At 41.8% G+C, this 23,819-nt stretch overlaps 1 protein-coding gene across 1 annotated transcript in view; it reads left to right on the forward strand.

Annotated features, from left to right (window-relative positions):
* Positions 1-23,819, forward strand: part of ccser2a (coiled-coil serine-rich protein 2a) — a 43,012-nt gene that overhangs the window by 17,174 nt on the left and 2,019 nt on the right. The window contains exons 4-9 of the mRNA XM_076075959.1: positions 5,537-5,630; positions 8,501-8,609; positions 8,726-8,906; positions 10,711-10,776; positions 10,919-11,041; positions 13,801-13,947. Coding sequence (XP_075932074.1) covers positions 5,537-5,630; positions 8,501-8,609; positions 8,726-8,906; positions 10,711-10,776; positions 10,919-11,041; positions 13,801-13,947 — 720 coding nt within the window. The remainder of the gene's footprint in view (positions 1-5,536; positions 5,631-8,500; positions 8,610-8,725; positions 8,907-10,710; positions 10,777-10,918; positions 11,042-13,800; positions 13,948-23,819) is intronic.

Consider the following 23,819-nt stretch of genomic DNA (forward strand, 5'->3'; position numbering starts at 1 on the left):
AGAGACCATCACACACAACTTGTGTCAACTGCTGTCTGAGTCATTCACAGAATTACAGCCTATAGTTCCTATGATTATCCATTATGACTCCCTGTATTTTCCGACCACAGTCGTGACTATTATTTTCCTACAGATCATTACCATGCTGCTTTTTAAAGCCACTCTGTCTCTCAACTGGCCCCCACATATTACACATCTTAAATTGGCTGCTTATTGGTCCCCTGTGAGAGATAAAGGCCATAATATATTAGCTGATTCCGAACATAAAAGCAGAACCACTTTTCACGGACATGATTTGGTTGATTAAGTGTGTTCAGATTATTGACTATATTTTACTTGCAGCTACATGATTAGCAGTGCATCTGTCTAACGTTTTAAAACACTTCATTTCTGAGCGTAATCTCAAAACTAAAGTTTAAATTTATCCGTGATTATTCTTTAACTTGTACTCCGTCATACTGCGGACTACAATTACCTTGATGCTTATCCACACAAGTTCAACTAATGGACACAAGTTGTCTGCATTAAGGCTAATCTAGTGATGTTCCTTGAAAGTTTTTGTACGGCTAAATTCATTTGCTACCTATTCTTGCTTTGAAGAAGGTCTTTGACCGAAAGCTCACTTTATAAAAACATTTTTTGCACATATTTGAGAGTGCGGATGCTTCTATTTTGGGACTTGATCTACAAAAAATCATTTTCTAGGATGTGGATTGAGTTCCTGGAATCTGCTCCTGAATAATTTTAAAAGGACGTTCAACAAAACAGAATTATTTTTCGTGTTTGTTCGGGAGAAAGAGGCATTGAAAGATCAGTTTTTACATCAGATTTCTAAGACATTATACAAATACAAGATCAATCAAATGCATAAAGTATAAAGATCCCAATAACTCACTCTCTCAAAAGGCATTCATCATTGTATTCAAACTAAGCAGAGCACTAATTGTATATGATACTGATCAAAAAGCAACAAAATGAAACTTATATTGTTAATAAGAGTAACTACATCTTAACAACAAACCCTATTCAAACTGCGATCATCTTATAAAACCTGAGGTTTCTGAGTGCAACAGGACGTGTTGACAGTGTGTTTTATGTGTAAGGTGTGTACACTATGGCACAGTACACACATTATTGTCATTTCATCAACAATAGACACATCTTGAGCACCAAACAAAATGTGAAAAAGATAAAACTGGAAAGACATACTGATTTGAGGATTACCTAACTCTATCTAGCTCCGTTCTGCAGCTGCCATCACTCATCAAGCAATTTCACTCAAGTGTGCCTCCTCCGCACTGCTGCTGTTTCCTTCTCTGAAAGTTTGCCTGTGCATCGCATAACACAACGGAAATAAAGTGTTAATATAAAGGATACGGACATTTGTAGCAACATGTTTCTAGCAGGGGTGTAACTGTAAAGTCACGGTGTGATGCGAGTCTGGTACAGTGGGAGAAATAACCAAATGCATAAGGATCCGTTTCGTTTCCTTTCATTTGAACAGACGGTAGTGCAAGTGTCAAAGACATCTTCCTCTTGCTGGGGACTGACGTAGCATTTTGCCCGCTGGCAACTTTGGTATACAATTTTCATGATAGAAATAAGGAACATTTCAAACACTTCCGTATTCCTCTGCACAAACACTCTCCCTAAAGGCAAAGGGTCACAACAGGCTGTACAACTGAAAAGCATCTCTTATGCTATGAAATTGAAAATACAAAATAGATGTTGCCTCTTGGAAGGCTGTTATTTACCGTGAAACAGTATCACTATCACTATTCTAGCCAAAGTTGAAAGGGAAGAGAATGATACGAGAATCAATGCAAAAACTGATTCTTTTTTTATATTTGAATTAAGCTTTCCTGGTATTCTGTGTTTTTCTTTGTGAACCCATAATTTGGATTCATTCTTTGGACATTCAGACTCCCGCCACTCATTCATTTCTCAAGCACCCAATTACCGCTGTCAGACCAACAAGACTTTCACAGTGGCTGTACTGGATTATCCTACATTTCACACATCTCACAAAGGTTTCCTTCAGTCGTACCACAGAACAATCCGATCGTTCACGACGTTCAGTAAGACGGACAATAAGAAATCGGTCTTTGTTCAACAGCTGCAAACGAGTCGGGTAAATGGCTTACAATGACGTCTGGAAATGATCGGGGTAGAGGACAAAGCCTCCATCAAAACCACCAGCGAGTCCCAAGTCATAGAGTATAAGAAATGATTCTGTGAAGTAGACGTGCTAATGTCACACAGGAGACAGACACACACACACACACACACACACACACACACACACACACAGCAGCAGCTGAGCACATCAGCCCCCAAACTTCTACGTAAAAACACTGCATAAGCAATCACCTAGTATTTCTGTATTTTTCAGGACATTATTTTGCAATCCGTTTGACCTTCGGAAAACTAATGATCCACGAAATAAAATGTTGATTTCTAGCCCTCGTCTCTGATAGAGTAGCTCAACTGAGATTTCATTACAAACTAATACAAAGGTACTGGGCTGAAAAGAGCGGCTTGCTTCCTGTGAGACAAACGAGAAGACAAAGACAGATGTATCTGCGAAGAGTCGAAACACTTCTCCTTAGCAGTTATCGATTCGATTTATGTAACGCTGAAGTTTGAACAGAAAATTAGCCGCCTCCTTTGCCACGTTGCTGTATGGTGTACCACGATGCTAATTTACATGCAGCCCACGAATACCAAACATCTACCAGAGATCCTGAAAAGATACTCTCAAAGAAAGCGACGGGTAGAATCAAGGTACCTAGTAATGAGCTTTTAATTTGCTCCACAAATCTGCTGTGCAGACAACTCGGGTCATTAGAGGGCAAACTGTCAAAGAGAAGTTCAGCCTCAGAACTTTCCCAGCGAGTTTGAAGGTTTTAATCTGTGTCTGATCCAGCTGTGTTTGTTGGAAGATTCCTCTGATGCGGTGGGATCAGAGAGTGTGCCATGAAACCGAGTATGTTGGAAGACCTTCCCTCGGCTGTTACGATTGTGAATGCTGCTCACGCTGCAGGCTTTTTGGACAACCGGTTCAAGATAGATAGAAAATATGCATGTCATGTGTCAAATTCAAGTCAAATCATTATTCCTTTAGTGCGAGCAAGCTCAACAACTACAACTTAATTGGCTCAAAGCTGCTGCATTATGATAACGGCGCGTAACAGATATTGTCTTTGCAGTCGAGTCCAAGGGTCCACAACTTGAATTCATTATTAAACAACATTGTTTTTACACTCTCCATGGAAGAGGGAAAAGTGCAGGGGTCATTGTAGCAGGACGATTGAACATCTTGCTTAGCAACACATCATCAGAACGAAATATTGTGAATGCACAGGACACACGGGATATTTGCTACTGAGCATTTGCTGTTCTGTAATTTCAGTAATCATCCTTTCCGTTGTGTGGTTTGCTCTCAAAACTCTGTCAATGACAACAAAGACATTATGCTGGAATGAAGAAAAGAGAAAAAAGAGAAAAAAAATGTATTGCACCACAATTTACTCATGACGTGTGTACAGTATGTGAGCAGAACGTAAGATCAAAGATAGGAATGAAATCTTAAATGTAACTGGCAATACAATCAAAACACATTTCCCACCATAATGATGTCGTCATAATGCAGGCGATTTTGCGATATGTTGCGAGCAATCATTTATGATACATCTGTGTCTAACTGAAGAGAAAGGGACTCCTGAAATGGTAAAATTCTTCTTTTGCGAAATTAGGGATTCATCACACTACATTTATTTACTGCCTTTTTATTTTAAGTTTGCACAACTGTGATGAAAGTGTGTGTAATAATACACAAGATGTCCACGCTGGATGCGTTTCGGGTTCATCCATCTGACGGAAATAATACAATTCAATTGTAACCACTGATTGTAACCAGCCCACTGAGTCTTTTAGAGGCCTTTTTCAGTCTGGGTGTTTTTCCACTTGCACAAGTGTATGATTTTTGCACTGAGCTGTGATTTTTGTCAAACCGTGTAGACACTGACGATGGACTCTTGCTGCTGCTGTTGTGCGGCTGGTGTACTGTACAGAGGGTCTTTTTAAACAGGTGAACTGTCAAGACAGCTGAAAAGATCCAGCGATGAAATGTTTGGAGCAGAGGAAGAGTGTACTTATAGCTCTGTACTGTATCACAGGATCGCAATTTTGAGGTCAATATGCCGCTGACATTTTACTGTGCGAGTTTCTGAAAAAGAGAGAATATAAGGAGAGCAGAGAGCAACAGGGTGGAGGAGAAAAGAGAAACATAAATCGGAGGACGGTAAGGAAGTGAGAGAATACAACAGACGAGTCGGGTCGATTTATCAAACGACAAAGATGCCTCCCACATCTTGGTTGACAGTATTTGGATGGCTCCAGAAGTGTTTGTTGTTTATTCTTTTCCCTTCATTATTCCTTTTCATTACGCCTGAAACACTGAGTACCAGCCAGTTATCATGCAACACATGAGATTTCCTATAATGAGTCATTTTATGCTGTCAATTTAGTTTCATGAAGCACAAAATTGCCTTGAAAAATAAAGCTTTGAACTATTGATTCAGTCCTTTGCTTTGAATTATTCGGTAGACGGCAGCGCGGCAGTTAGTCTAACTGCATATTCTGAGTCTGTAATGAGAAGTGTTTTTGTTGCCTTTTCAAAGTGTTCTGTATTGTCATTCACAATTGAGCGATATTTTCCAGAGGTCTGTGCTGTTATCTGCTGATGTATGGGATAATCTGAGCTTCTGGAGGGAGAGGCTCATGTGAAACGGTATCAAAGACAAATGTGATTTACAGCCCTTCATTATTGTTAATGACAAAATTGACTAATTACAGGGATTGAAAATGCGTATTAATGAATAGATAACGAAACAATGAATGTTTAAATGTCATAATGCAATTTTAAAAAACGCCATGCATAATAAATGCAAGAGTTCATCATGGCTTTCTTTTTATGAAATAATGCGATTACGTTACTTTGTGTTGGCGTTCCTGCTCTTGTGTCCAAACACTGTTCATTTGCATAGCCACCTAATTCTCACATTCATGAATGAAAAGACTACTGCATATCTCAGCATCAATTAAACCTCTGTGTGCTAACGATGTTGGAAGAGGTTGCTAATACCAGACCAAGGACAGAAGGTTCCTGGTTTAGATTTACATCCGTTTCTGGCTAATTGTATGATTTTGGAATACGGTTTATGTCCATACACACAAAACAAATGTGCTTGCAAAGCTTTATTATTTGCAGGAAAAGGCTTTTTTTCTTCTTTTCTTTTTCCCATTTGTGCGTTAAGTGTTTTGTTTCTGACCCTGCACATCCATGTGTCTGGCCCCTGGGGTCTAGATATTTCTATCCCAGCAGTTGGTTTTGCAGAACAAAATCCCTTTTTTGCCCAGAGGCAGAATGATGTAATGACTCTAATGCGCCCATAATGTGCCAATAATGCACCTATAATGTTCTCTAATGCCTTACAATGAAGGGATTGTTACATGATCATTTTGTGGTTCTCAGGATATCCTGAACAACCTGGAACCTCCAGGAAGTGGAGACTTGGATGATGATGACCTCATGCTTGATGTGGACCTCCCAGAGGATGGCTTGCATGGTCAGCACACACACACACACACACACACACACACACTGTGAGGTTATTCTATGGCCAATACAAATGCTTCTGTCTCATTGGCGGGATGTTTTCCTCTATTTTCTTATAAGTGGAAACCTCTATAGCAGAACTGTTCCGATCATAGTTGTAAATTAATGCATTACCAAGGTCTTAGCATTCTATTTCCAGCAATGTCCTTTTATGGCATATAATGGCTGGAATAAATTGAATCCTGCATTGCCGAGGGTGAATAGTTCCCTCTGCTACATCCATTAAAAATCTTTTATTGGACACCTTGCTGTCTATTATGTGCCGTTACTCTTTTAAAATTTGGTTGCTGAAGAATTATTTAATTACAGCTCCACCACTGCCACACAACTGGCCTTTAATGAAAGATGGGCAGCTGACCTGGAGCAGTGTTCAGTCAGCTGTCTGGCTCTGTTTATATGAACAGATGCACACACACTTGGGTATGGTACCAGCCCCTTCACGGTGCATATACAGGCTTAGTGGGAGCAGACTTCACATTTGATTGCCTTGACAACGGCAGTATGGTATATACATGACTGATTTAATAGCTCTCTATTCCACATAGCACCACCCCCTCCCATCTTGATACCATATCTATCTCAGCCTTGGAGTTTTCTACTTTGTGAATATAATAAGTTCTCTCAATAGCATTGAGTAAAATAGCGTCTTTGTAGGTGTAAAAGGTAATCGGGTCAGATTATTAACACATAATAATAGTGTTTTACAGCGTTGTGTATTCATTGGGTAGTGTGTGTCACAAACATGAGAGACAGAAGGGTTGAGCAAAATGAATGTAATTTGTCATGACTCATGAGCCATAATGAATTATAGGAAGTGAAGTTTCTCTTGTCAGTCCTGAATATTGGATAATACGTTTACTGCACACGTTGAATTACCGACATAATGCAAAGGGAACGTATGCCTCGTTCAAGTATATGGATGGGCTCAATCACATGCACACATGCACATATACCCACACAGTGGCCAGTTTATTAGGTACACTTTGAAATGCAGTCCACTGCGACAGCTCTGCAGTAAATTCCACATTTATCAAGTCCCTTATGTTCAGCTTTTGTTGGAAGTGTTTTAGAGGTGTTGATTTGACTTTATGGTCATATTGGAGGTTGTTGATTGTTGTGCTGTTGAATTGCATTCTGTTATACTGAGAGGCATTTCTAATATTTAGACTACCCTCAGTGATGTAAACTACATCCTCCAAAATGACCATAAAGTTAGATTATTACTTCTCTAAAACAGCTTCAATAGAAACTGAACATCATAATCTTCACTCTGGTAGAGTCTTTTGCAGGCCTGTTGTATTATACTGCATTTGTTTTAGCTAGGTGGGCGTAATACACTTTCAACTGGCTATACATTACTGAGGCAGCTTTACAACCCTGATGTCATTCTTTAGTCTTTAAACAGTGCTCTCCTTGTTTTTGAGAGAAGAACACAGAGAGAGAGAGGGAGAGAACTGTTCCCTCCAGAGGAATGTGAATTGGAGTGTCATCCTTTCCTACTCCTTTTCGGGAAGCGGCCGTATTTATAGCACTCTGTCATGGCCAGAGTTAGGGTCATGAGAGTCAGAGAGAAAGCAAGACGGGTTGAAGAGTCCAGTTAGACCCGGCCCACAGGGCAGGCCCGGGAAGGTTGGTCCCTCCCTTCCAGAGACACTCTGCCACAGAACAGGAAGAGGGGAAAGGGAGAAGAGGCCTCATGTCATATTTTCCTCCAGTCGTCGGGTCCCGTGACAGGAGAGAGTCCCCAGCTTCTTTCCCTTGCCTGCCGATGCTGCTGACTTTCTAGCTTGGACACAAACCAGTCACCTTGGCTGCTCCCTCACCACCACAGTTATTTCTCCCCAGCTCCAGTTCCTAGGGAGTTCCCAGAAAAACAAGGGTGTCAACAAAGACAGAAGCAGGCAGAGTTGATTTTCCCTCTCTGGCCCTTTAACTGCTCACCAACTGACTGGACAAGGAGTCATTTCTCTCCACTCTCTTTCTTAGCTTCTCTGGCTCTGTGGATTTTTTTTCCTACAAGTTTACTTTTTAGTGGACTTTTTCTGAGCTCAAAAAGGGTTATTGGAGGTGCCGAATTTTCCTGGAATGTAACAGTTCAGGGTCAAGCAGAAGGTCCACTCCTGTGCTGTGTGGCGACACTCAGGGTAAAGTATTTTAACCACCGCTGCTGCAGTACTTGAATTGGGTCTTTCAATCTTCCAATATTTCTTTATCTCTTTTTCCCTTTTTCTCTCAGTCAAAGGACTATCTGGAGTATAGAAAGTCAAGGGTCCTTTTGATTTCCTGGGGGTCACGCTCTGTTAGTGGTCAATTTTGTTGCGGCCACAGTTCATTTCACAGCTATGTGCTATTGAGCGTCACCAAATACTGTGTCCTTTTACCTTCTCGAAAATGAAATGGCCCGTCACCGTTTGTGCGACAATTGAGAGAAATAAGAGAATGAGGCGGATCAGATCATGATTTATATGCAGATATTCTAGAATAGAGTAACTGAGATATACACAGCAGCAATCATCACCATAAGATATGAAAAACTGACTGGCAGTGTTGCATTTTGTGTTTGTGTGTACCTGTGTGTAGTGGTTGTAATGGACAGAAACTGTCAGAGGAAACCACAAACATGTTCTATTTCAACAAATAGGAGCAGAAATAGATTTTCTTAAACTTTGCATCTCTACTGAATCTACAGCAAACCCCAAACACAGTTTTTTGATTGCACAGTCTATATGATCTTTTATCTCTCACTTGCATCCTCTCTGTTTCAGACATGCACACGTTTCTTTACTCTGGCTGACTTTGCGCTAAATTCTTCCCATATAGACGCTGACAGGATGTCTCACTTTGAGCGCTCAGAGAGGGCCGGTCGGCAGGGGCAGCGACGCAGACACCATCGCTGGAGTGGACCCGATCACTTCTACAATGATAGCAGGTTGTTAAGGCCTGAAAGATTAATACACGTGGCCAGATAAGAAGTAAAAAGTAGATTCTGTTCTTCTGTCTGCCTGACTCTCTGTGACTGTGTCTCTCTTTTCGTCTCTTTCTCAGGGCCCACGTCGTCCAGCACTACGACGGTCTCAAGGCTTCAAGGATCTCTTCACGGCCGGTCCCACCTGAAGGCAGGCAGAGTGGCTACAAGGCAATGCTGGATGAACTCACGCTCAAGCACATGACTCAGGACTGCAGCTCGCTCAAGAATCAGCTGCTCAGGCTCAAAACATTACTACAGGTTTGTTCGACCCACGATGAATGAACACAAACATGTACACTTGCATGTACCAAAACGTGCACAGTGACACACATGAATGCAGGCGTACAGTTCTGCAGGACGGCAACACATACACATACAAAGACTCAACCGTGGACCTTGAAACTCTCTGACTCTTATGTTTGTCGTCGTTCTAATGCCGTTGCATCACCCTCAAGTCACAGACAGATATTGTTGCCTACCCCAGGCTTCTATTTTATTCTTATTATTAGTTTTAGTATAGTAAACTGTCTGGATTTTAGTTTTGATTTCAGCTGCTGTTTTGTCTATTAAATGCAGCTTTGTATTAGTTTGTTCGATATGATAATTCTCTTATTAGGAGTATACTGCATCGTTGTCCTCAGGTGTTCAGTATCAGCAACATGAGAAGTATTTTCTGACAAAACTGAACAAAGCTAGTTTTATTTTGAATGTGGTTCCACATGAAGTATTTAAATGTTTTAAAATGTCTAATTATATTGGTTTAATGAGTACTGTCATCGCACAGTGCTGCTGCCCTGTATTTAAACAAAGAAAGATGTTTTCGGTAAAGAGACGGTTTAAATGTGCTGCACATGAAGCGTCAAAGTATTTTCTTTCAAGATATTAGAGGCTCTGGGCCTCCTTCTCTTTAAATGCACATTATGTGATCTGTAGTTTGCATATTAGCGTGCGTACATGCATATACATGTATATATCTGTGCTTGTGTGAAACTGATAACTTAATAGATCTTTCTCTGTCAGTTTGTCAGTCTGAGAATTCCATTTAATGGGAAGAATAGAGGGTGACAGGGAAGGAGAGGAGAGGAAAAAAAGACGTCAGCTACAGAAATGTGCTCCTGCATTTGAGATGAACACACAAAACCCACAACGCCATCGCTGAAAATGCACAGATCACTCTGCACACTGACTACAAGGAAATTATCTTGAGTGCCTCGACTGAATTTACCCTTTACAACATAAATGTCACATTTAAATCAAATGTCTCCTGCAGATGCATTGTGCTCACTGCAATTAGTCAAACGCTTTGGCTGTATAGCCTCATGAGGGAAAATACGTCTGGCGCCCCATTAGTAACCCTGTTCTTAAAATGAGCCTCCAGCCTCCAGCTGAATCCTAATTGATCTCTGCTTCACAGTCGGTTATATAGAACTGCTGGTTGTAACTAAATGAATCTTACTGACCGGAATATGAAACAGGTGAAATGTAGTGTTGAAATAAAATGTATATTTCAGATGTTGACTGAATATTTATCAACTATTTGATTCATTTTAGAATGAGGAAAACTTCCATGAAAGAAACTATTTCACATCGTAAATTCAACACCTTTTTGTGACTCTTGGCCTGATTTAAAATATGCAATTTCAAAACTTTTATTTGCTCAAATGACCTGTGATTGGCACTTCTCATTCTTGATCACCAAACACTTAATCAAACATTAATTGGTAAAATCATCAAAGAATGTAATTAGAGTGTTGCATTACATATTCTGTCTCCACGAGATGAAGTGTGGATCTGCTTTGGAAAACAAAAATACACAAGTACTGCATACAAACTTTTTTTATTTTTTGTATTCCGTAAAATAAATGAATTGAAAGTTTACAGCAACACTCTGCCTCAGGTGTCTTACACTGGTGACTGACAGTTCAGGGTCAGCAGAGCATATATGCTTAAGACTAAAGTTCTTCCACTGTAGAAAATATTGCTCTTGAGGCATGCCTAAGGCAATTATCATTGATCCAGCTCACCGTGTACTCTCTGTGTGTGTGTGTGTGTGTGCTTCTAGCTCGAGGATAACGAATCTCCAGCAGATGTTCGTGAAGAGGTTGAAGACAATACCGCTGCATCACAGGTAAAGAAACTTCAACTTAGGTTTATAGCAGTGATTGATTTGAGATGCTGTATACAAATATATATTCTTTATTCCCCCCCAGCTTCTTAACGAGGTAGTCCGCTACCACGGCAGTTTACTGTATGCGTGTCTGTGTTTTCAGTCGGAGGAGCTGATTAAGGAAGTGCAGTTGCTCAGAGAGGAGCTGAGGAGTCGAGACCAAACTATTGCTCGGCTCACATTGCAGTGTCAACAGCTGCAACAACAACATCAGCGGGAACAAATGGTGAGTTTGTTGAGGAAGGAAGAGCATGTCATTAGTGTTTTTAATGCACAGAGTGGGCAGACAGAACAATGTGGAGAAACTGAATGACAACGTTGGATAGATTAACTGAAAACATGCAGTATATGAATAATGTGCTTCAGACAAGACCTGGACAATGGACACACATGTATGGTTTGAACTTCATTTTTGCTGTTATGAAGCGGTTTCTACATGAAGTATTCATGAATGACATACAGCATGGGGGCGCTCGTACACTGTCACGTGATCATACATAGAATATCAATGCAGGTTCATCTTCAGTCGTGTATTCCAGCATCTAGACGCGTGATCCTCGGGCACATACAAACAGGCCTGTAATAGCTCCTGTGCTCATGTTTGCTGATTGCTTTCATGTAGCCTTCAAACATGCATCCTCTCTTCAGGGAGTTCACTGCCGTGACACCAATTCTCTGACAGAGCTGAGATGGTTAAGCATGCCTGGGCACAGCCTTCCATTATCTTTTGTTTACCCCAATACCTGATTTATCCGATTTCATAAAGACAGAGCGTGATAAGAAGGAGTCGAGCAAACAAGGATAGGAGAACAAATTCTATGAACTTAATCTGTCAGAGAGGGACTGATAAAAGCACACAGTGTGGAAGGCATGTGATACAGGTACAGGGTCACCATTCAGATTTCTAGTTGTCACTGAAGACATACTGGTGCCCTTCATCTCAGGTGGGAGTTCAGTTCTGCACTCACACGTGCACTCTAGTGCGTGCACTCTAGTGCGTGTCCTCGCGCGGTTTGCGAATGCCTACCAAATAACCTCCGTTCTGTTTGCTTTTAGCTGCCTCCGTCTCCACTCTCTAACATTCATTAGTGTCTTGACCAGGCTCGCTTGTTAGCCAAACAACCGTATGCTTCGCTGACATTATTCAAATCCCTGCCGTATCGAGAAATACCAAAATGTCAAAGCGAGGCCTGTCCTCCAGCCTCCCTGCCGCATTCTATCCCTCCAATTAGAATCAGCACCCACCCACAGCGGTCTCTTCAGACAGAGCACAATATTGTCGCAACCTCACGCACAATAAGCAAAGAGAGTAAGAAAAAGCTGGGACATGTTTTCAGATCTCTGCCTGACATTAATGAGTGTAGAGGCTGAGCCAGTGAAGATGTTGGGGGTGGGGGGGGGGGGAGTGGAAAGAAGATAAGAGGAAAACATATTTACTCTGCTGACTCTGTCTTGGAAGCACCATGTGGGCAATCCGGGTGCTAGGTTAGAGGAATGCTGAAGATGGTTTGTGTTCTCATCTCCTCTGATGTCCCTGCAGGACAGGTTTGAACAACGAGGAAGCCAATAAAACAAACACATCAGGCTCGGATCTGTTTAATGGGCTGATGAACCCTGAATACTTGGTCGTGAGGAAATACCAATTAGACACTGGTTCAGAGCCTGTGAAGATTGCCAGCCATTTTAGTTCACACGATATCTAGAGTTAGAATGTCGAAGGCTTCCCGACCTGCTGCTTGTCCTCCAAATTGGTTGAGAGACGATGTTACAGTTGGTTTAGAGTCAGGTATACGGAGGGAGGCGAAGTGTTACAGAGAGAAACTGCTGAGAGTCTGAAGAGGGGGAACAGTTAACTGAATTGAACATAACAGAGTAATAAGAAAACAATAGTGTGTGTGTGTGTGTGTGTTTGTGTGTGTGTGTGTGTGTGTGTGTGTGTGTGTGTGTGTGTGTGTGTGTGTGTGTGTGTGTGTGTGTGTGTGTGTGTGTGTGTGTGTGTGTGTGTGTGTGTGTGTGTGTGTGTGTGTGTGTGTGTGTGTGTGTGTGTGTGGAGAAAATGAAATAATGGGAGAGAGAGGAGCTATCACAGACAGAAAACTGATTTCTCTGCGCTCTTCTGGTTTGAGCTGCATTGAAGTTTTCACCAAAGCTGGCAAAAAAAAAAAAATAGCAACTTCTGTCAGATTCTGCCATATACTTTGCAGCCGAGCACAAGTTGCGCTGCACGCATAAGAAAGAGTATGAGATTCTTACAGAAATGGTTACAAAATGATTTAGCGCACCACATTGGTTGCTCTGTCGTTTATTTCTATATTGGATTGAGGTACCCGCTCACAGTAAAGGCTCGTAAGTCACATGTATTACTCACATCAGTTAGTTAGTCATCGTGGTTTTACCAAATGAAAAAGGAGGTAATTTTCTTGTGCTTCAACTAAATATCAACGAGTTTAATTTACTGCAAGACCTTTAGCCATTTACCAACCTGGGCTTGATTTTCTCTGATGATTTCCCATCATACCCCTCATTTATGTGTGGAGATACAGGATGACATTTCATTGCTGCAACCTGGTAATATGCATTGATCTTTTAAAAATGCCATCCGTTTTATTTGTGAAATTAAAGCAGCTACGTGAAGAACATAATGCATTTTTTCTTTGTCTGTTAATACATATCATTATATCAGATATTTTACAACCTGCTGTGTTTACTACTTAGGTTATACATTTAGACAACCGGTAATGCCAAATGCCAGATATAAAACCCAACAATTACATTTTTTTTTCCTGCTCTTCAAAGTAAGCAGATATCTTTTCTCAAGCCATTTATGATTCGAACGATTAATTGCACTGTTATTTGACTGCTCTGCAGAGTGACAAGCTTATTACCAGCATGGAGTAGGAAAACATGGCCCATGGGTCAAAACAACATAATTATTACAACATTCTACACTTTCTTTTATTGATTTATTCATTCTTGCCCCCTCAGCCTGCTCAAGGATGGCCGGTCAGGTGTCAGTGCCACCACCAGAGGGCTCCCTCTTCACTACGACAGAGCGACCGACAGATGGACAAACGGACGCAGCCTCACTATGACAAGGCCACCCAGACGTACTGGAGACCACCAAGCCAAGCTGTGAGTCCAAACACTCACAGCACACATAACGGCTCTCTTGAAGTGCTCAAAGATAAAACACTGGTTCAGAATAATAAGTGTGTTTCACCTCATTTCAACAGTTACCAGGATGTTATTAGATACCAGCACTTGCCTGTGTCTCCGTGTAACACTCACATTGGTCCCTCAGTCAGTTTCCCGTTCATTTGCTGCCTCTCTCAGCCATGTCTGAATTGTTCAATGACTACATCATGTCCCCTCTATGGAATACAGTTTACTGGGGTGTCAGTGGGACGGTCTCACACTCTAATACCCAGATCTCACACCGAACAGGGAGTTGTGAGGCTGGTGTTAATGTTCGAGTGACTGAGAAAGAGGAGATGAACAGTTGGAGGGTGGGAGGAAAAGGGAGAGGGATTCATGGAGACAGACAGACAGACACCAAGAGGTGGAAGATGGATAGATATGTGTTCAGCTTGTTCATCATCATGCCACACTAGCATGCTGTGTGGCAGCCAAGTATTGATTCAATAGCAGGAGTGTCACAGGGAGGATGCCTAGTAAACACTCTCCTAATTGACCTGCTCTCATCCTTCAGTGTATGATACGTGCACACACACACACACACCTAAAGATAAGATATAAGAAATTGTAGAAATGAGGCCTGGTGAAAAACTGATTTGTCAAAAGCACATTTTATTGGGGTACATGAGCTACAGAGGAAAGAAATAAAGGATAAAACAATCTCACTAATAACTACAGTAGGTCCCTGCTTACCACAAGAGCATTGTGGTTTTACAGTTGCTATGGCAACCATCAAAGCCGGGCTAGTTGTGCTCGACAGGAAGCATCTCCGTGGGAACATCTACCTGTGACCTGGAGCGCCCGGTGTACAATAACACGTACAAACACAGTTGAGACTTTTCTCTCTGTTCTGTCAACTTTTTTTGATGTGTTTTTGTGTTTTGCAACCGTCTTCAATTTAAGTTACTTTTGTCGTCACCAGAGTGGAGACTGTTTCCTCCGCAGCACTGTGGGGACAAGCACGTTATGTTGGTGTCATTTTGTTTTTCTGAGCATGCGATTGCTCTAAAAGGTTAGCTCTGAGTTTTTTTTGACAAGATAACAAGAAAAGAGCGCGAAAGAGTATACAAATAACAGAGAGAAAGGGATGTTTCTCTCTCTGTTATTCCTACTTTTATATTGAATCAAAGCTTTTGGTACCGCGGTGACAGGTTTAGCACCTACAGCGAGCCCGGGTTTACGGTGTTCCTCAAACAATGCTTTGCTTTCACCTCGTGTTTTTCACACAATCCTTCAATGCCTTTTTCTAAATCTGTCTCTCGAGCTATTCTCTTTCTAACCTTTGCCATTTGTTGGACAAATATTATTTTCTTTTTCCCCACTCGCACATTCATTGAGTCTGTATTTCACTTTTCACTACTTATCCTCCAAAACACACACACACACACACACACACACACACACACACACACACACACACCATTCATAATCTGCTGTCATCTGTATTGTTTTTTCCTCTTGCTCTCTGAAAGGCCGTTTCCTGTTGATTTTCGGCTCCTCTGACATTTAAAGTGCCGCTTCATCATAGCGCTGGAGTAGCTCTTGCCCTGCGATAGTATTTTTTGAGTGCTAAGCTGAAAGGATCGGCCCAGAATATTTTTGATGTCAAAGGCCAGCAGCTATAATCTTTTTATAGCTTTAATTCTGATATCTAGTTGGCTTATCAGTAGCCCACAGGCTAATGTGTGGGACTGGGAGGTCCAGAGTCTTTCCTGCAACTTGAACATGGATTCAGGAGAAATCTCTCTGTGCTTTGAGCTCAGATGAACAGTATAACAATAGAGTGAGCTCGTGGTCTATGGCCCTTGGACTATTTAAGGGCTTTACTGTTCGTTATTCAAGCAGTTGATATATTCTCTCATTCATTCCCATCATTTCCTTTCTGGAACCAAAACATTGTGGGCTGTCGCTCAGTAGACTGCTTTAAACAATTCCACTGTTTGTGATGAACTCATCTCCTTACTTCTTCTCAATCTGTAGGAAGGCTTTGGCAACACATCCTAACCAACCGCTTTGGGCACGAGCTCCCGCAGCTTCCCATTTTAATCTGCTTACAATCCAATTTTAAATTCCAAAAGCATGCTCGGGAAAAGAAGAAGAAAAACGGTCTCACAATATGGCGTGAGTACATATTATGTCTGTCAAGCAGAAACAGTGGACAGGCGTGTCGCAGCAAGACGCACATGTAGTGTGGAACTGGAAACTACTCAAGTGTCACTTGTGGAAAAATAACCGTCTTGAATATCTCCCCGGAGCAATCACAGCAGCAGTAATGTTTTCTTCGCCTCCTCTGCTTTTCGCAACAAATAAAACATGAGCAGTATTTTTAATAATTTCAGATGTAGAACAGTAGAAAACTGTGTGTGTGTGTGTGTGTGTGTGTGTGTGTGTGTGTGTGTGTGTGTGTGTGTGTGTGTGTGTGTGTGTGTGTGTGTGTGTGTGTGTGTGTGTGTGTGTGTGTGTGTGTGTGTGTGTGTGTGTGTGTGTGTGTGTGTGTGTGTGTGTGTGTGTGTGTGTGTGTGTGTGTGTGTGGGGGGGGGAATCTCTTGTAGTCAGTGTGACTGAACAATGGGTTCAGCAGACTGAGGACCAGGGAGCCGACCTTGTTAATAACCCAGATAAACAAACATGCAGATGAGCAGCAGCAGTGAAACAATGGCAACACAATAGGCAATGTTTCATCAGTGGCAGAAAGAGAAGATAATTACAGCTACCCTCCTCCTCCCTCTCTGCCTTTTAAACATCCTCCAATTCACCTCTTCTTTGGTTTTTTTATCACTCCAGCTCTCTGTCTGTTTTCTTTCTTTCTGTCTTGCTTCAGTGATTCTCCCTGTATGTTGGTCTCTGTCATCCTTCCATTGACATTACCTCTCTACTTTTTAGCTCAGTTGTAATTAGATCAATTTGCTGTCAGAGAGAGAGAGAGAGAGAGAGAGACAGACAGAGGGAGGACAGGGAAGGGAGAGGCAGGGGGATTTGAACAAGCTTAGTGATCAGTTTTAAGCTGTGTAGGTTGAAAGAACAAGTTTTTCGCCTCTCAGATCCTGACATTACCTCTCCACCCACACTCCCTCCGTCTGCCCCCTCGCATTACAGACACACCATCACACCTGCACGCTCATTAACACGCAACGCACAGCGGAGTCATCTCGGACAGGTGAGGATTTAATTGCCAGAGTCTGTGAAGTGAGACGTTGTAGCCGAACCTGAGGTATTAGCTGTAGCCAGCCACGAGAAGCTCCGTGTAGTGGATTAGAGGATTAGCATCACGGAGTCCTCTAAATTCTGTTGTTATTTGATGAAAAGGTTGTAGGATCACAAAGAACAACTTTTGACTTGACTTTTAAATTCTTATCCTACTTCGCAAAGTTTTGCTTTGGGACTGTGCACAGACAAACTATGAGAGGGGCCTCTGGTGAACAGACTACTACCACCATAACTGATGTGGTAGTTATTTATGTTGGTGAGAATGACGTCTAAAACAAGACTAACCAACCAACCAATCAGAAGGAGTTGTGAGTGCAGCAACAAGGACGAGAACCCTCGCTTGTTTTTCCACTTGTGAAGAGATGTGTTCATTGGAAAAAGCAGGCATCAAACCCAGGGTCTCTGTACTGGTGGGAGAGAAATGAAAGAAGTTTTTGATGGAATATGAAAAACTTTCCTATTTTCACAATTGCTGTCTCCCTGTCCTTGTAAAGCTCTGTCAGCCCTTCATTGGAGAGTCTTCACAGATATGGAAAACTGAGAAATTGAGAAATTGACAGGCTTCGCTGCTACCGAGGTCTAATAACGCTGCCAGACACTGTCAGACACGTTCTAGAGCCCTCCAACATACCCTCTTGTTCTCATCGCCTGAGGTTTTCCTCCCTGCAAATGAAGCCTCGACAGGAGGCTTCTGCCAGCTTCACCCGCTGAAGCAGTTGTTGGTGTTCAAGGAAGGACATGGACGAGAGCAGATCAGGGCAACCCATTCCTCCCCCTCTAGCAGACGCACTAGGGGGGCTCTGAAATAGCTTGGGCTGGACCTGCTGGGAAGTTTCTGCTTTCCCCTCCTCGTCTTCTATCACTCTCTATCTGTTCCTTCTTCCCTCTGATTCCGTGCTCCTCTTTTCTATAATAGAGTCCTGTTTGAGCAGCGGCCCTCTCCACAGCAGAGGAAAGAAGTGATGAGGTTTTAGTCCGTCTGTCCGCTTAACGTGATGGCCATGCTTCCCCTTCACTTTGCCTCTCCTCATGGGGGGCCTGGAGATTTGCTATCAATAAAAGGGCTTGTTTTCTTTCAGGTACATGTTTGTGCTCACAATATACACATGCTGGTTTGACCAAAATGTTCAGACAACAAAAAGTAAATGTGATAAATGGAGATAGTTGAACAGATAGACGGCAAACGGTCTGACATATATCATTCACAATGAACCACACGTTCAATGTTTTCAGCTGTCACATTGTGCCTCAGTTAGATTAGATCGTCGGACTTCTATGACTAATTATACTCCAAGTGTAAACTTATCATCCTTGCAGATCGTCTTAACCCAAGACTGATGTACTAAAGAGAATCTGAAAAGTATCTTCATCATATTCAGTAGACATGCATCAAATTCACAACTAGTGATGGCATCACATCTTTATGCAACCCCCCCCCCCCCCACACACACCCCAGCTTGTAAAAGTTGTCAAAGTGATGGGTGGAAAAGTTGTCCTTTCCTGTGTCACCTTGTTTTTTGCACTGCCTAAGATGGAGTGCTCTTCTTCAATGGATTGTAGTCTTGGCACTGGGGATGGTTTTTAATGGATTTGACTATATTTATGGATAAACAATGACACAGTAGGAGGAAGAAAATGGTTTTCAGGGTGGCCCGGGGAGAAACAACATAAAGACTATTGGAAGTCTCCAGGTAGCCGATGTTTCATTGGACGATGAGTAGAATGTGTCAAATGATGTGATAAGATAATCTCCTGGGTTTGAGCAAATGCACACATTATAGCATTATGGTGGCAACGGGTGTGGAGAGCAATGATTTGCTTCATTGTCAACACAACACAATTTCCTATTAACAGTAGATTAATAATGTGATGTGGTGGAGAATTTAAGTGTTTATAGTACTCTGTGTGTGTGTGTGCGTGTGCGTGTGTGTGCGTGTGTTGACTGAAATGAAGACTGGTACCAAAATATTGTCCATTGAAATACATTTGTGGTTTGAAGTCAGTGTGCAGCCAAACATTGTTCAAATCACATCATTTTATTTTGAATTCTAGTAGAGATCCCAAAGTGTCCAGAGACGCCAAATAGCACTCAATTGTGGGCAAATGGGTGCCGAATTACCTTCATTTGAGGAAATAGTGCCGCCATAAAATAAATGGATCCTGGGTTGAATATTTCACTAATGTATCCTGTATGTATGTCGCTTCAGTGAACAGTTGGATCAAGCAGATGCCTAATCTTTGCAGTTTACTGTATGATACTGTCAGACAGTGTGGGATAAGAGTACTTGTCCAACACAGAAAGCTACTTAAGGGTAAAGGAAAGAGGGAGCCTTGATGGTAACGCTAACACTCATTAACACTAAAACTGAAATGTAGTTTTTATTTAAGAACGTGGTGTTTGAGTTTGTGTCGGTATAGTGTGTGTGTGTGTGTGTGTGTGTGTGTGTGTGTGTGTGTGTGTGTGTGTGTGCAAATCTGTTTGTTTGTGTGTAAATTGGGCTTGCCATACTCATTAACTGTGAGTGTGTGTTTTCTGTGTTGGCATGCCTCTGTGGGTGTGAATGTGTGGGTGTGTGTTCTGTTACGTCATATGCCTTTTGTCCTTTGTGTTTCTCTCTGTGTAGGGTGCGCTGCCCACCCCATTGCTGTCCCCGTGGCAGGCACAGCACCAGGGCTTGACCCGTACCAGCATGCCGCAGCGCAGACAGAGTGAGTCACTAACATCCTCTTTGCAGCCTCTTCTCCATCCTTTCATAACACAACATATCCATAGGTCTGTGAATAGCCTGACTTTATCTCCAATTAAAACCCTCGGTACTGCTGAAATATCTTTGTACCTTTGCAGCTTTTTTTCCATTGCGCAATAACAGGATGGTTTGTCCTGTATGTCTCTTTTTAGATGAATTTGAAACAAATTACTAATATGCAGTTTTCCTTGTTAGTTTCCCTGAACACAGTCTGACTTATTGACCACTTACCAATTAATTTTCTGTTGTTTTTTTCCCCTGTGCTGCCCATTTATAGCTTCAGTTCCCCTTGAACTGTGTGTAGTCAGAAACTGGCTGACTTTGTCGACTTTCGAAAACCTGCAGACACCTGCATTTCTAACTCTCACTTTACACCCCTAAACTGTTTGTAAAGACAATATATCTCCCATAATTTGCATTAAGAACAGTATCAATTCACACTGCAATCTAATAATATAATTGTTTCCCTAACAGAGGATGTGTCTGCTGTCCTTGACCAAACAGTACACATGACCACAACATGGTCTTTGCTTTGAATGCTTTAAATTAACATTATTTCTGTCGACTGAAACAGTTTGACTTTATTGAGAAAGACGGGGCTGCCAAAAAAACCAATGAAAGCACAGTCACAAAAGCAGCGAATCCCACACCAAAGCTATTGTATTATGCTGTGCTGATGAGGTAGCAAGTAGAGGAGGCAGAGGATGACAATGGGTAAATAAATAGACTACAGAAAATACACATATGTGCGAGACCGTAGAGCAAAAGAATAAAGAAAGAGACAAAGGGAACAACCCACGCTGTGTTCTTTTGATCTATCCCCGTGGGGCTCAGCTTTCTATCGAGGGGGAAGGTGATAAAAATGTGGCACAGGTGTGTTTTATTTCAGCGCATCTCAGGTTATTTCGATCTTGAGTGACCTTCTGCTTGTAGAGTGTTTTGACAAATATGCGAGAACAGCCCAGCATTCAGTCAAAGTGCATTTGTCCTCCCACCAGTAGGTTGCATGGTCTAATTAAACAAAAGACAGCATATCAAAAGATCATCTGTACAGTAGTAGATCTAAGATGATAAACATCTGATGTGACCACTAATGCTCTGGCCGCCCTCTGGGAGCTCTGGCCGTCACCAAACCAGCAAAGAGTTCTTGCCATTAATGCGGGTTTTTAGAAAGACTGATTAGAGAAGGAGCTGCACTCTTCACCCAGGCTGTGCTGAATGGGATGCAGTAATTATATTTTGCATTAAATTAGTTTGTTTGTTGAACTAATGTGTGACCCTTTTATTGCAAGCATGGGCTGGGGTGTTAATGCTGGTATTTAAAATGTCTTAACTCCAACAAAGCGTCTTTCTTACACGTCTGCTCTCTCTCTCTCTCTCTCTCTCTCACTCTCCATCTCTCTCCTCTCTCTCTCTCTCTCTCATCTCCTCTCTCTCTCTCTCTCTCTCTCTCTCTCTCTCTCCTCTCTCTCTCTCTCTCTCCTCTCTCTCTCTCTCTCTCTCTCTCTCTCTCTCTCTCTCTCTCTCTCTCTCCTCTCTCTCTCTCTCTCTCTCTCTCCTAGTCTCTTACCCTTTATTCTCCTCTGCTCATCTCTAATCTCTGTCACTCAAACAATGAAATTGAATCTTCCATGTTCTCTCTGTTCTGCCTTTGCCTCCCCACACATAATGCCCATGACAAGGAGTGGAGCACCTAGTGCAGTACTTCACTGACACGGCGTGGTACAGTAACGTTTCTTTAACATGCGGTTCACTTGCTGCCCTCACCTCCTGCACGCCGGGCTGTGGTTTGCCGCCACGAGGCACGACTGAAGCATGCCGTTCTACATCTGCGTCTGCATGCTTTGCCTTCAATTTTCCGTTGTTTTTGGATTTTGGAACTTTGGTCTGCTCTTCTAAAGTTAGCTTTTTAAGTTTTGATATTTTTGTTATTTTCATTTATCTGTTTTTTTGTGTCTTTTTAATTTGTTCCATCCTATCAAATTGACTATATAAGAACTGTTACGCATGCATGGGTGAATCTCTCTGTGTGGTTTTGTTTTTCTATATTTTATTCATGAAACATTCGAGATGCTTGCCTTAAAGAATTTGAGTGTATTGAAAGGAATAACATTTAGGAAAACCCATGTTATGGGACGTGAATGCATCACCGTTGCCCTAATCGCCTTCATTCTAACTCCACTATCGAAGCAGTTAAGCACAGCGAGCAAAGGACAAATCAAAGTAACCACACATCCTCTGCTCTTACACTATTTCCACTGCTTCAATTCCAACACCATCCAAATCACCATTTTCACAACCATCTATATTAAATGGTAGTACAAAGTGTATTCTAGCTTTGAAAGGGAGTGCCACCATATTGCCACTCCGATTCTGCTTATGTGCCGCAATCACATTGTCTCCCGACAGACATGAGGCGGATCATTCACATCCTCATTCGAATTCTTGCCTGTTGATTTTTCCAATCACGCAGACATTTTTCACGGTGAGAGAAGCGATGAGATGAGATCGGTTATGTTGGGCATAACATCTTTCAGGTGCTTCAAATTGGCGTCTTTCTTGGTTAGAAAGAACATTTCCATTCAAGTGATAGCTATCATTAGTGAGCTGAGGTATTCCTGGCAGTGCAGTGAAGAGCTCAAATGATTATTGCTAATTATTATTAATATCTGTAGGAGACAGCTGTGGATGGCAGTCATTATGGACCGTGACCTTATAGACACTGCATGTTTCCGGCACTGTCGGAGGCTTCTTCCAGATGAGCCAGCTATAAATATATGTGCTCAAAGCGAACCTTGCAATTAAAGGTGTCACATGTTCTTATCAGAATGGAAATTTCTGGTGGTATTTTTAACATGGACCACAATGTCCAAACTGAAAAATAGTACAAGGCCCGTATCTATAATGATGGTGTCTGATTTATTGAGTCATTCTTTGGTGACACCTGTCCTTTGTGGATTGGAAGTATTTTATTTAGTTTTGAACGATGAGACTCCGTAGGGAGTGCTCACTCTCAGACTGAATCTCAATAGGAACTGTACTGTAAGTTAACACAACATGCTCACCATGTGAGTGACGGACTAATCAGAGCTTTTGTAAGCAGCAACACAATCATCCATTGTTAAGTTCATATTAAGTTTTTCAATTACAGGCTTTGAAATCTAAAAACAGTATTTTTTTCTTGCTTGAAAAAACATGCAACAACAAACTTGACACTGAGAGGTGGACAAGGGTTTGGTAATAGGCTCAAGGACGCATTGTGGCAGGGGACCAGGAGATGGAGCTGTGGCCTCGGACATCCACTCCCACTCACAATATGAATGACTGTGGGTAGAAACGGGCACAGCAGCTTGATCTGCACAGCTTTATATTCACATCCTCTGAGATCTTTTTACTTTCAACTCACAGAGGGGATGTTTGTGCTGAAACCGAGTTCATGCTTTTCAGCAGCTTGAGACGGTTCCAGGTGGATTTAGATTCTTAAGGTTCTGCTCAAAGGACATTGGTAGAAAAAGGCCATTCCTCGGATCTCTGATGGCTTACAGAATCTCAAACTGAGTAGGCACGTAACATAACATACAGTATTTTTTATAGATGCTGAGGCTATAAGCTATTCAGAAAATGGACTAATAAACTGTATAAAATATTCATATATAGTTCAGTATTGACTTTTTTGTGATCTGAGCAACTCTGCTCTTGCTGGTAGTTTTATGGACTAATAAACACTGTTGGCCTTATATTCTGCTTATCTTGAAATGTGGTGCAGAATAGTTGTAAACAAGGTTACAGTATTTAATGGAACTATATACATCATCAGGGCATATAGTGGTGGTACCTCTTGAAATAGCAGAATTA

The sequence above is a fragment of the Anarhichas minor genome, unplaced genomic scaffold (assembly GCF_050575085.1).
Source record: "Anarhichas minor isolate MPS153535 unplaced genomic scaffold, ASM5057508v1 ptg000054l, whole genome shotgun sequence".
In the NCBI taxonomy this organism is placed as follows: Eukaryota; Metazoa; Chordata; class Actinopteri; order Perciformes; family Anarhichadidae; genus Anarhichas; species Anarhichas minor.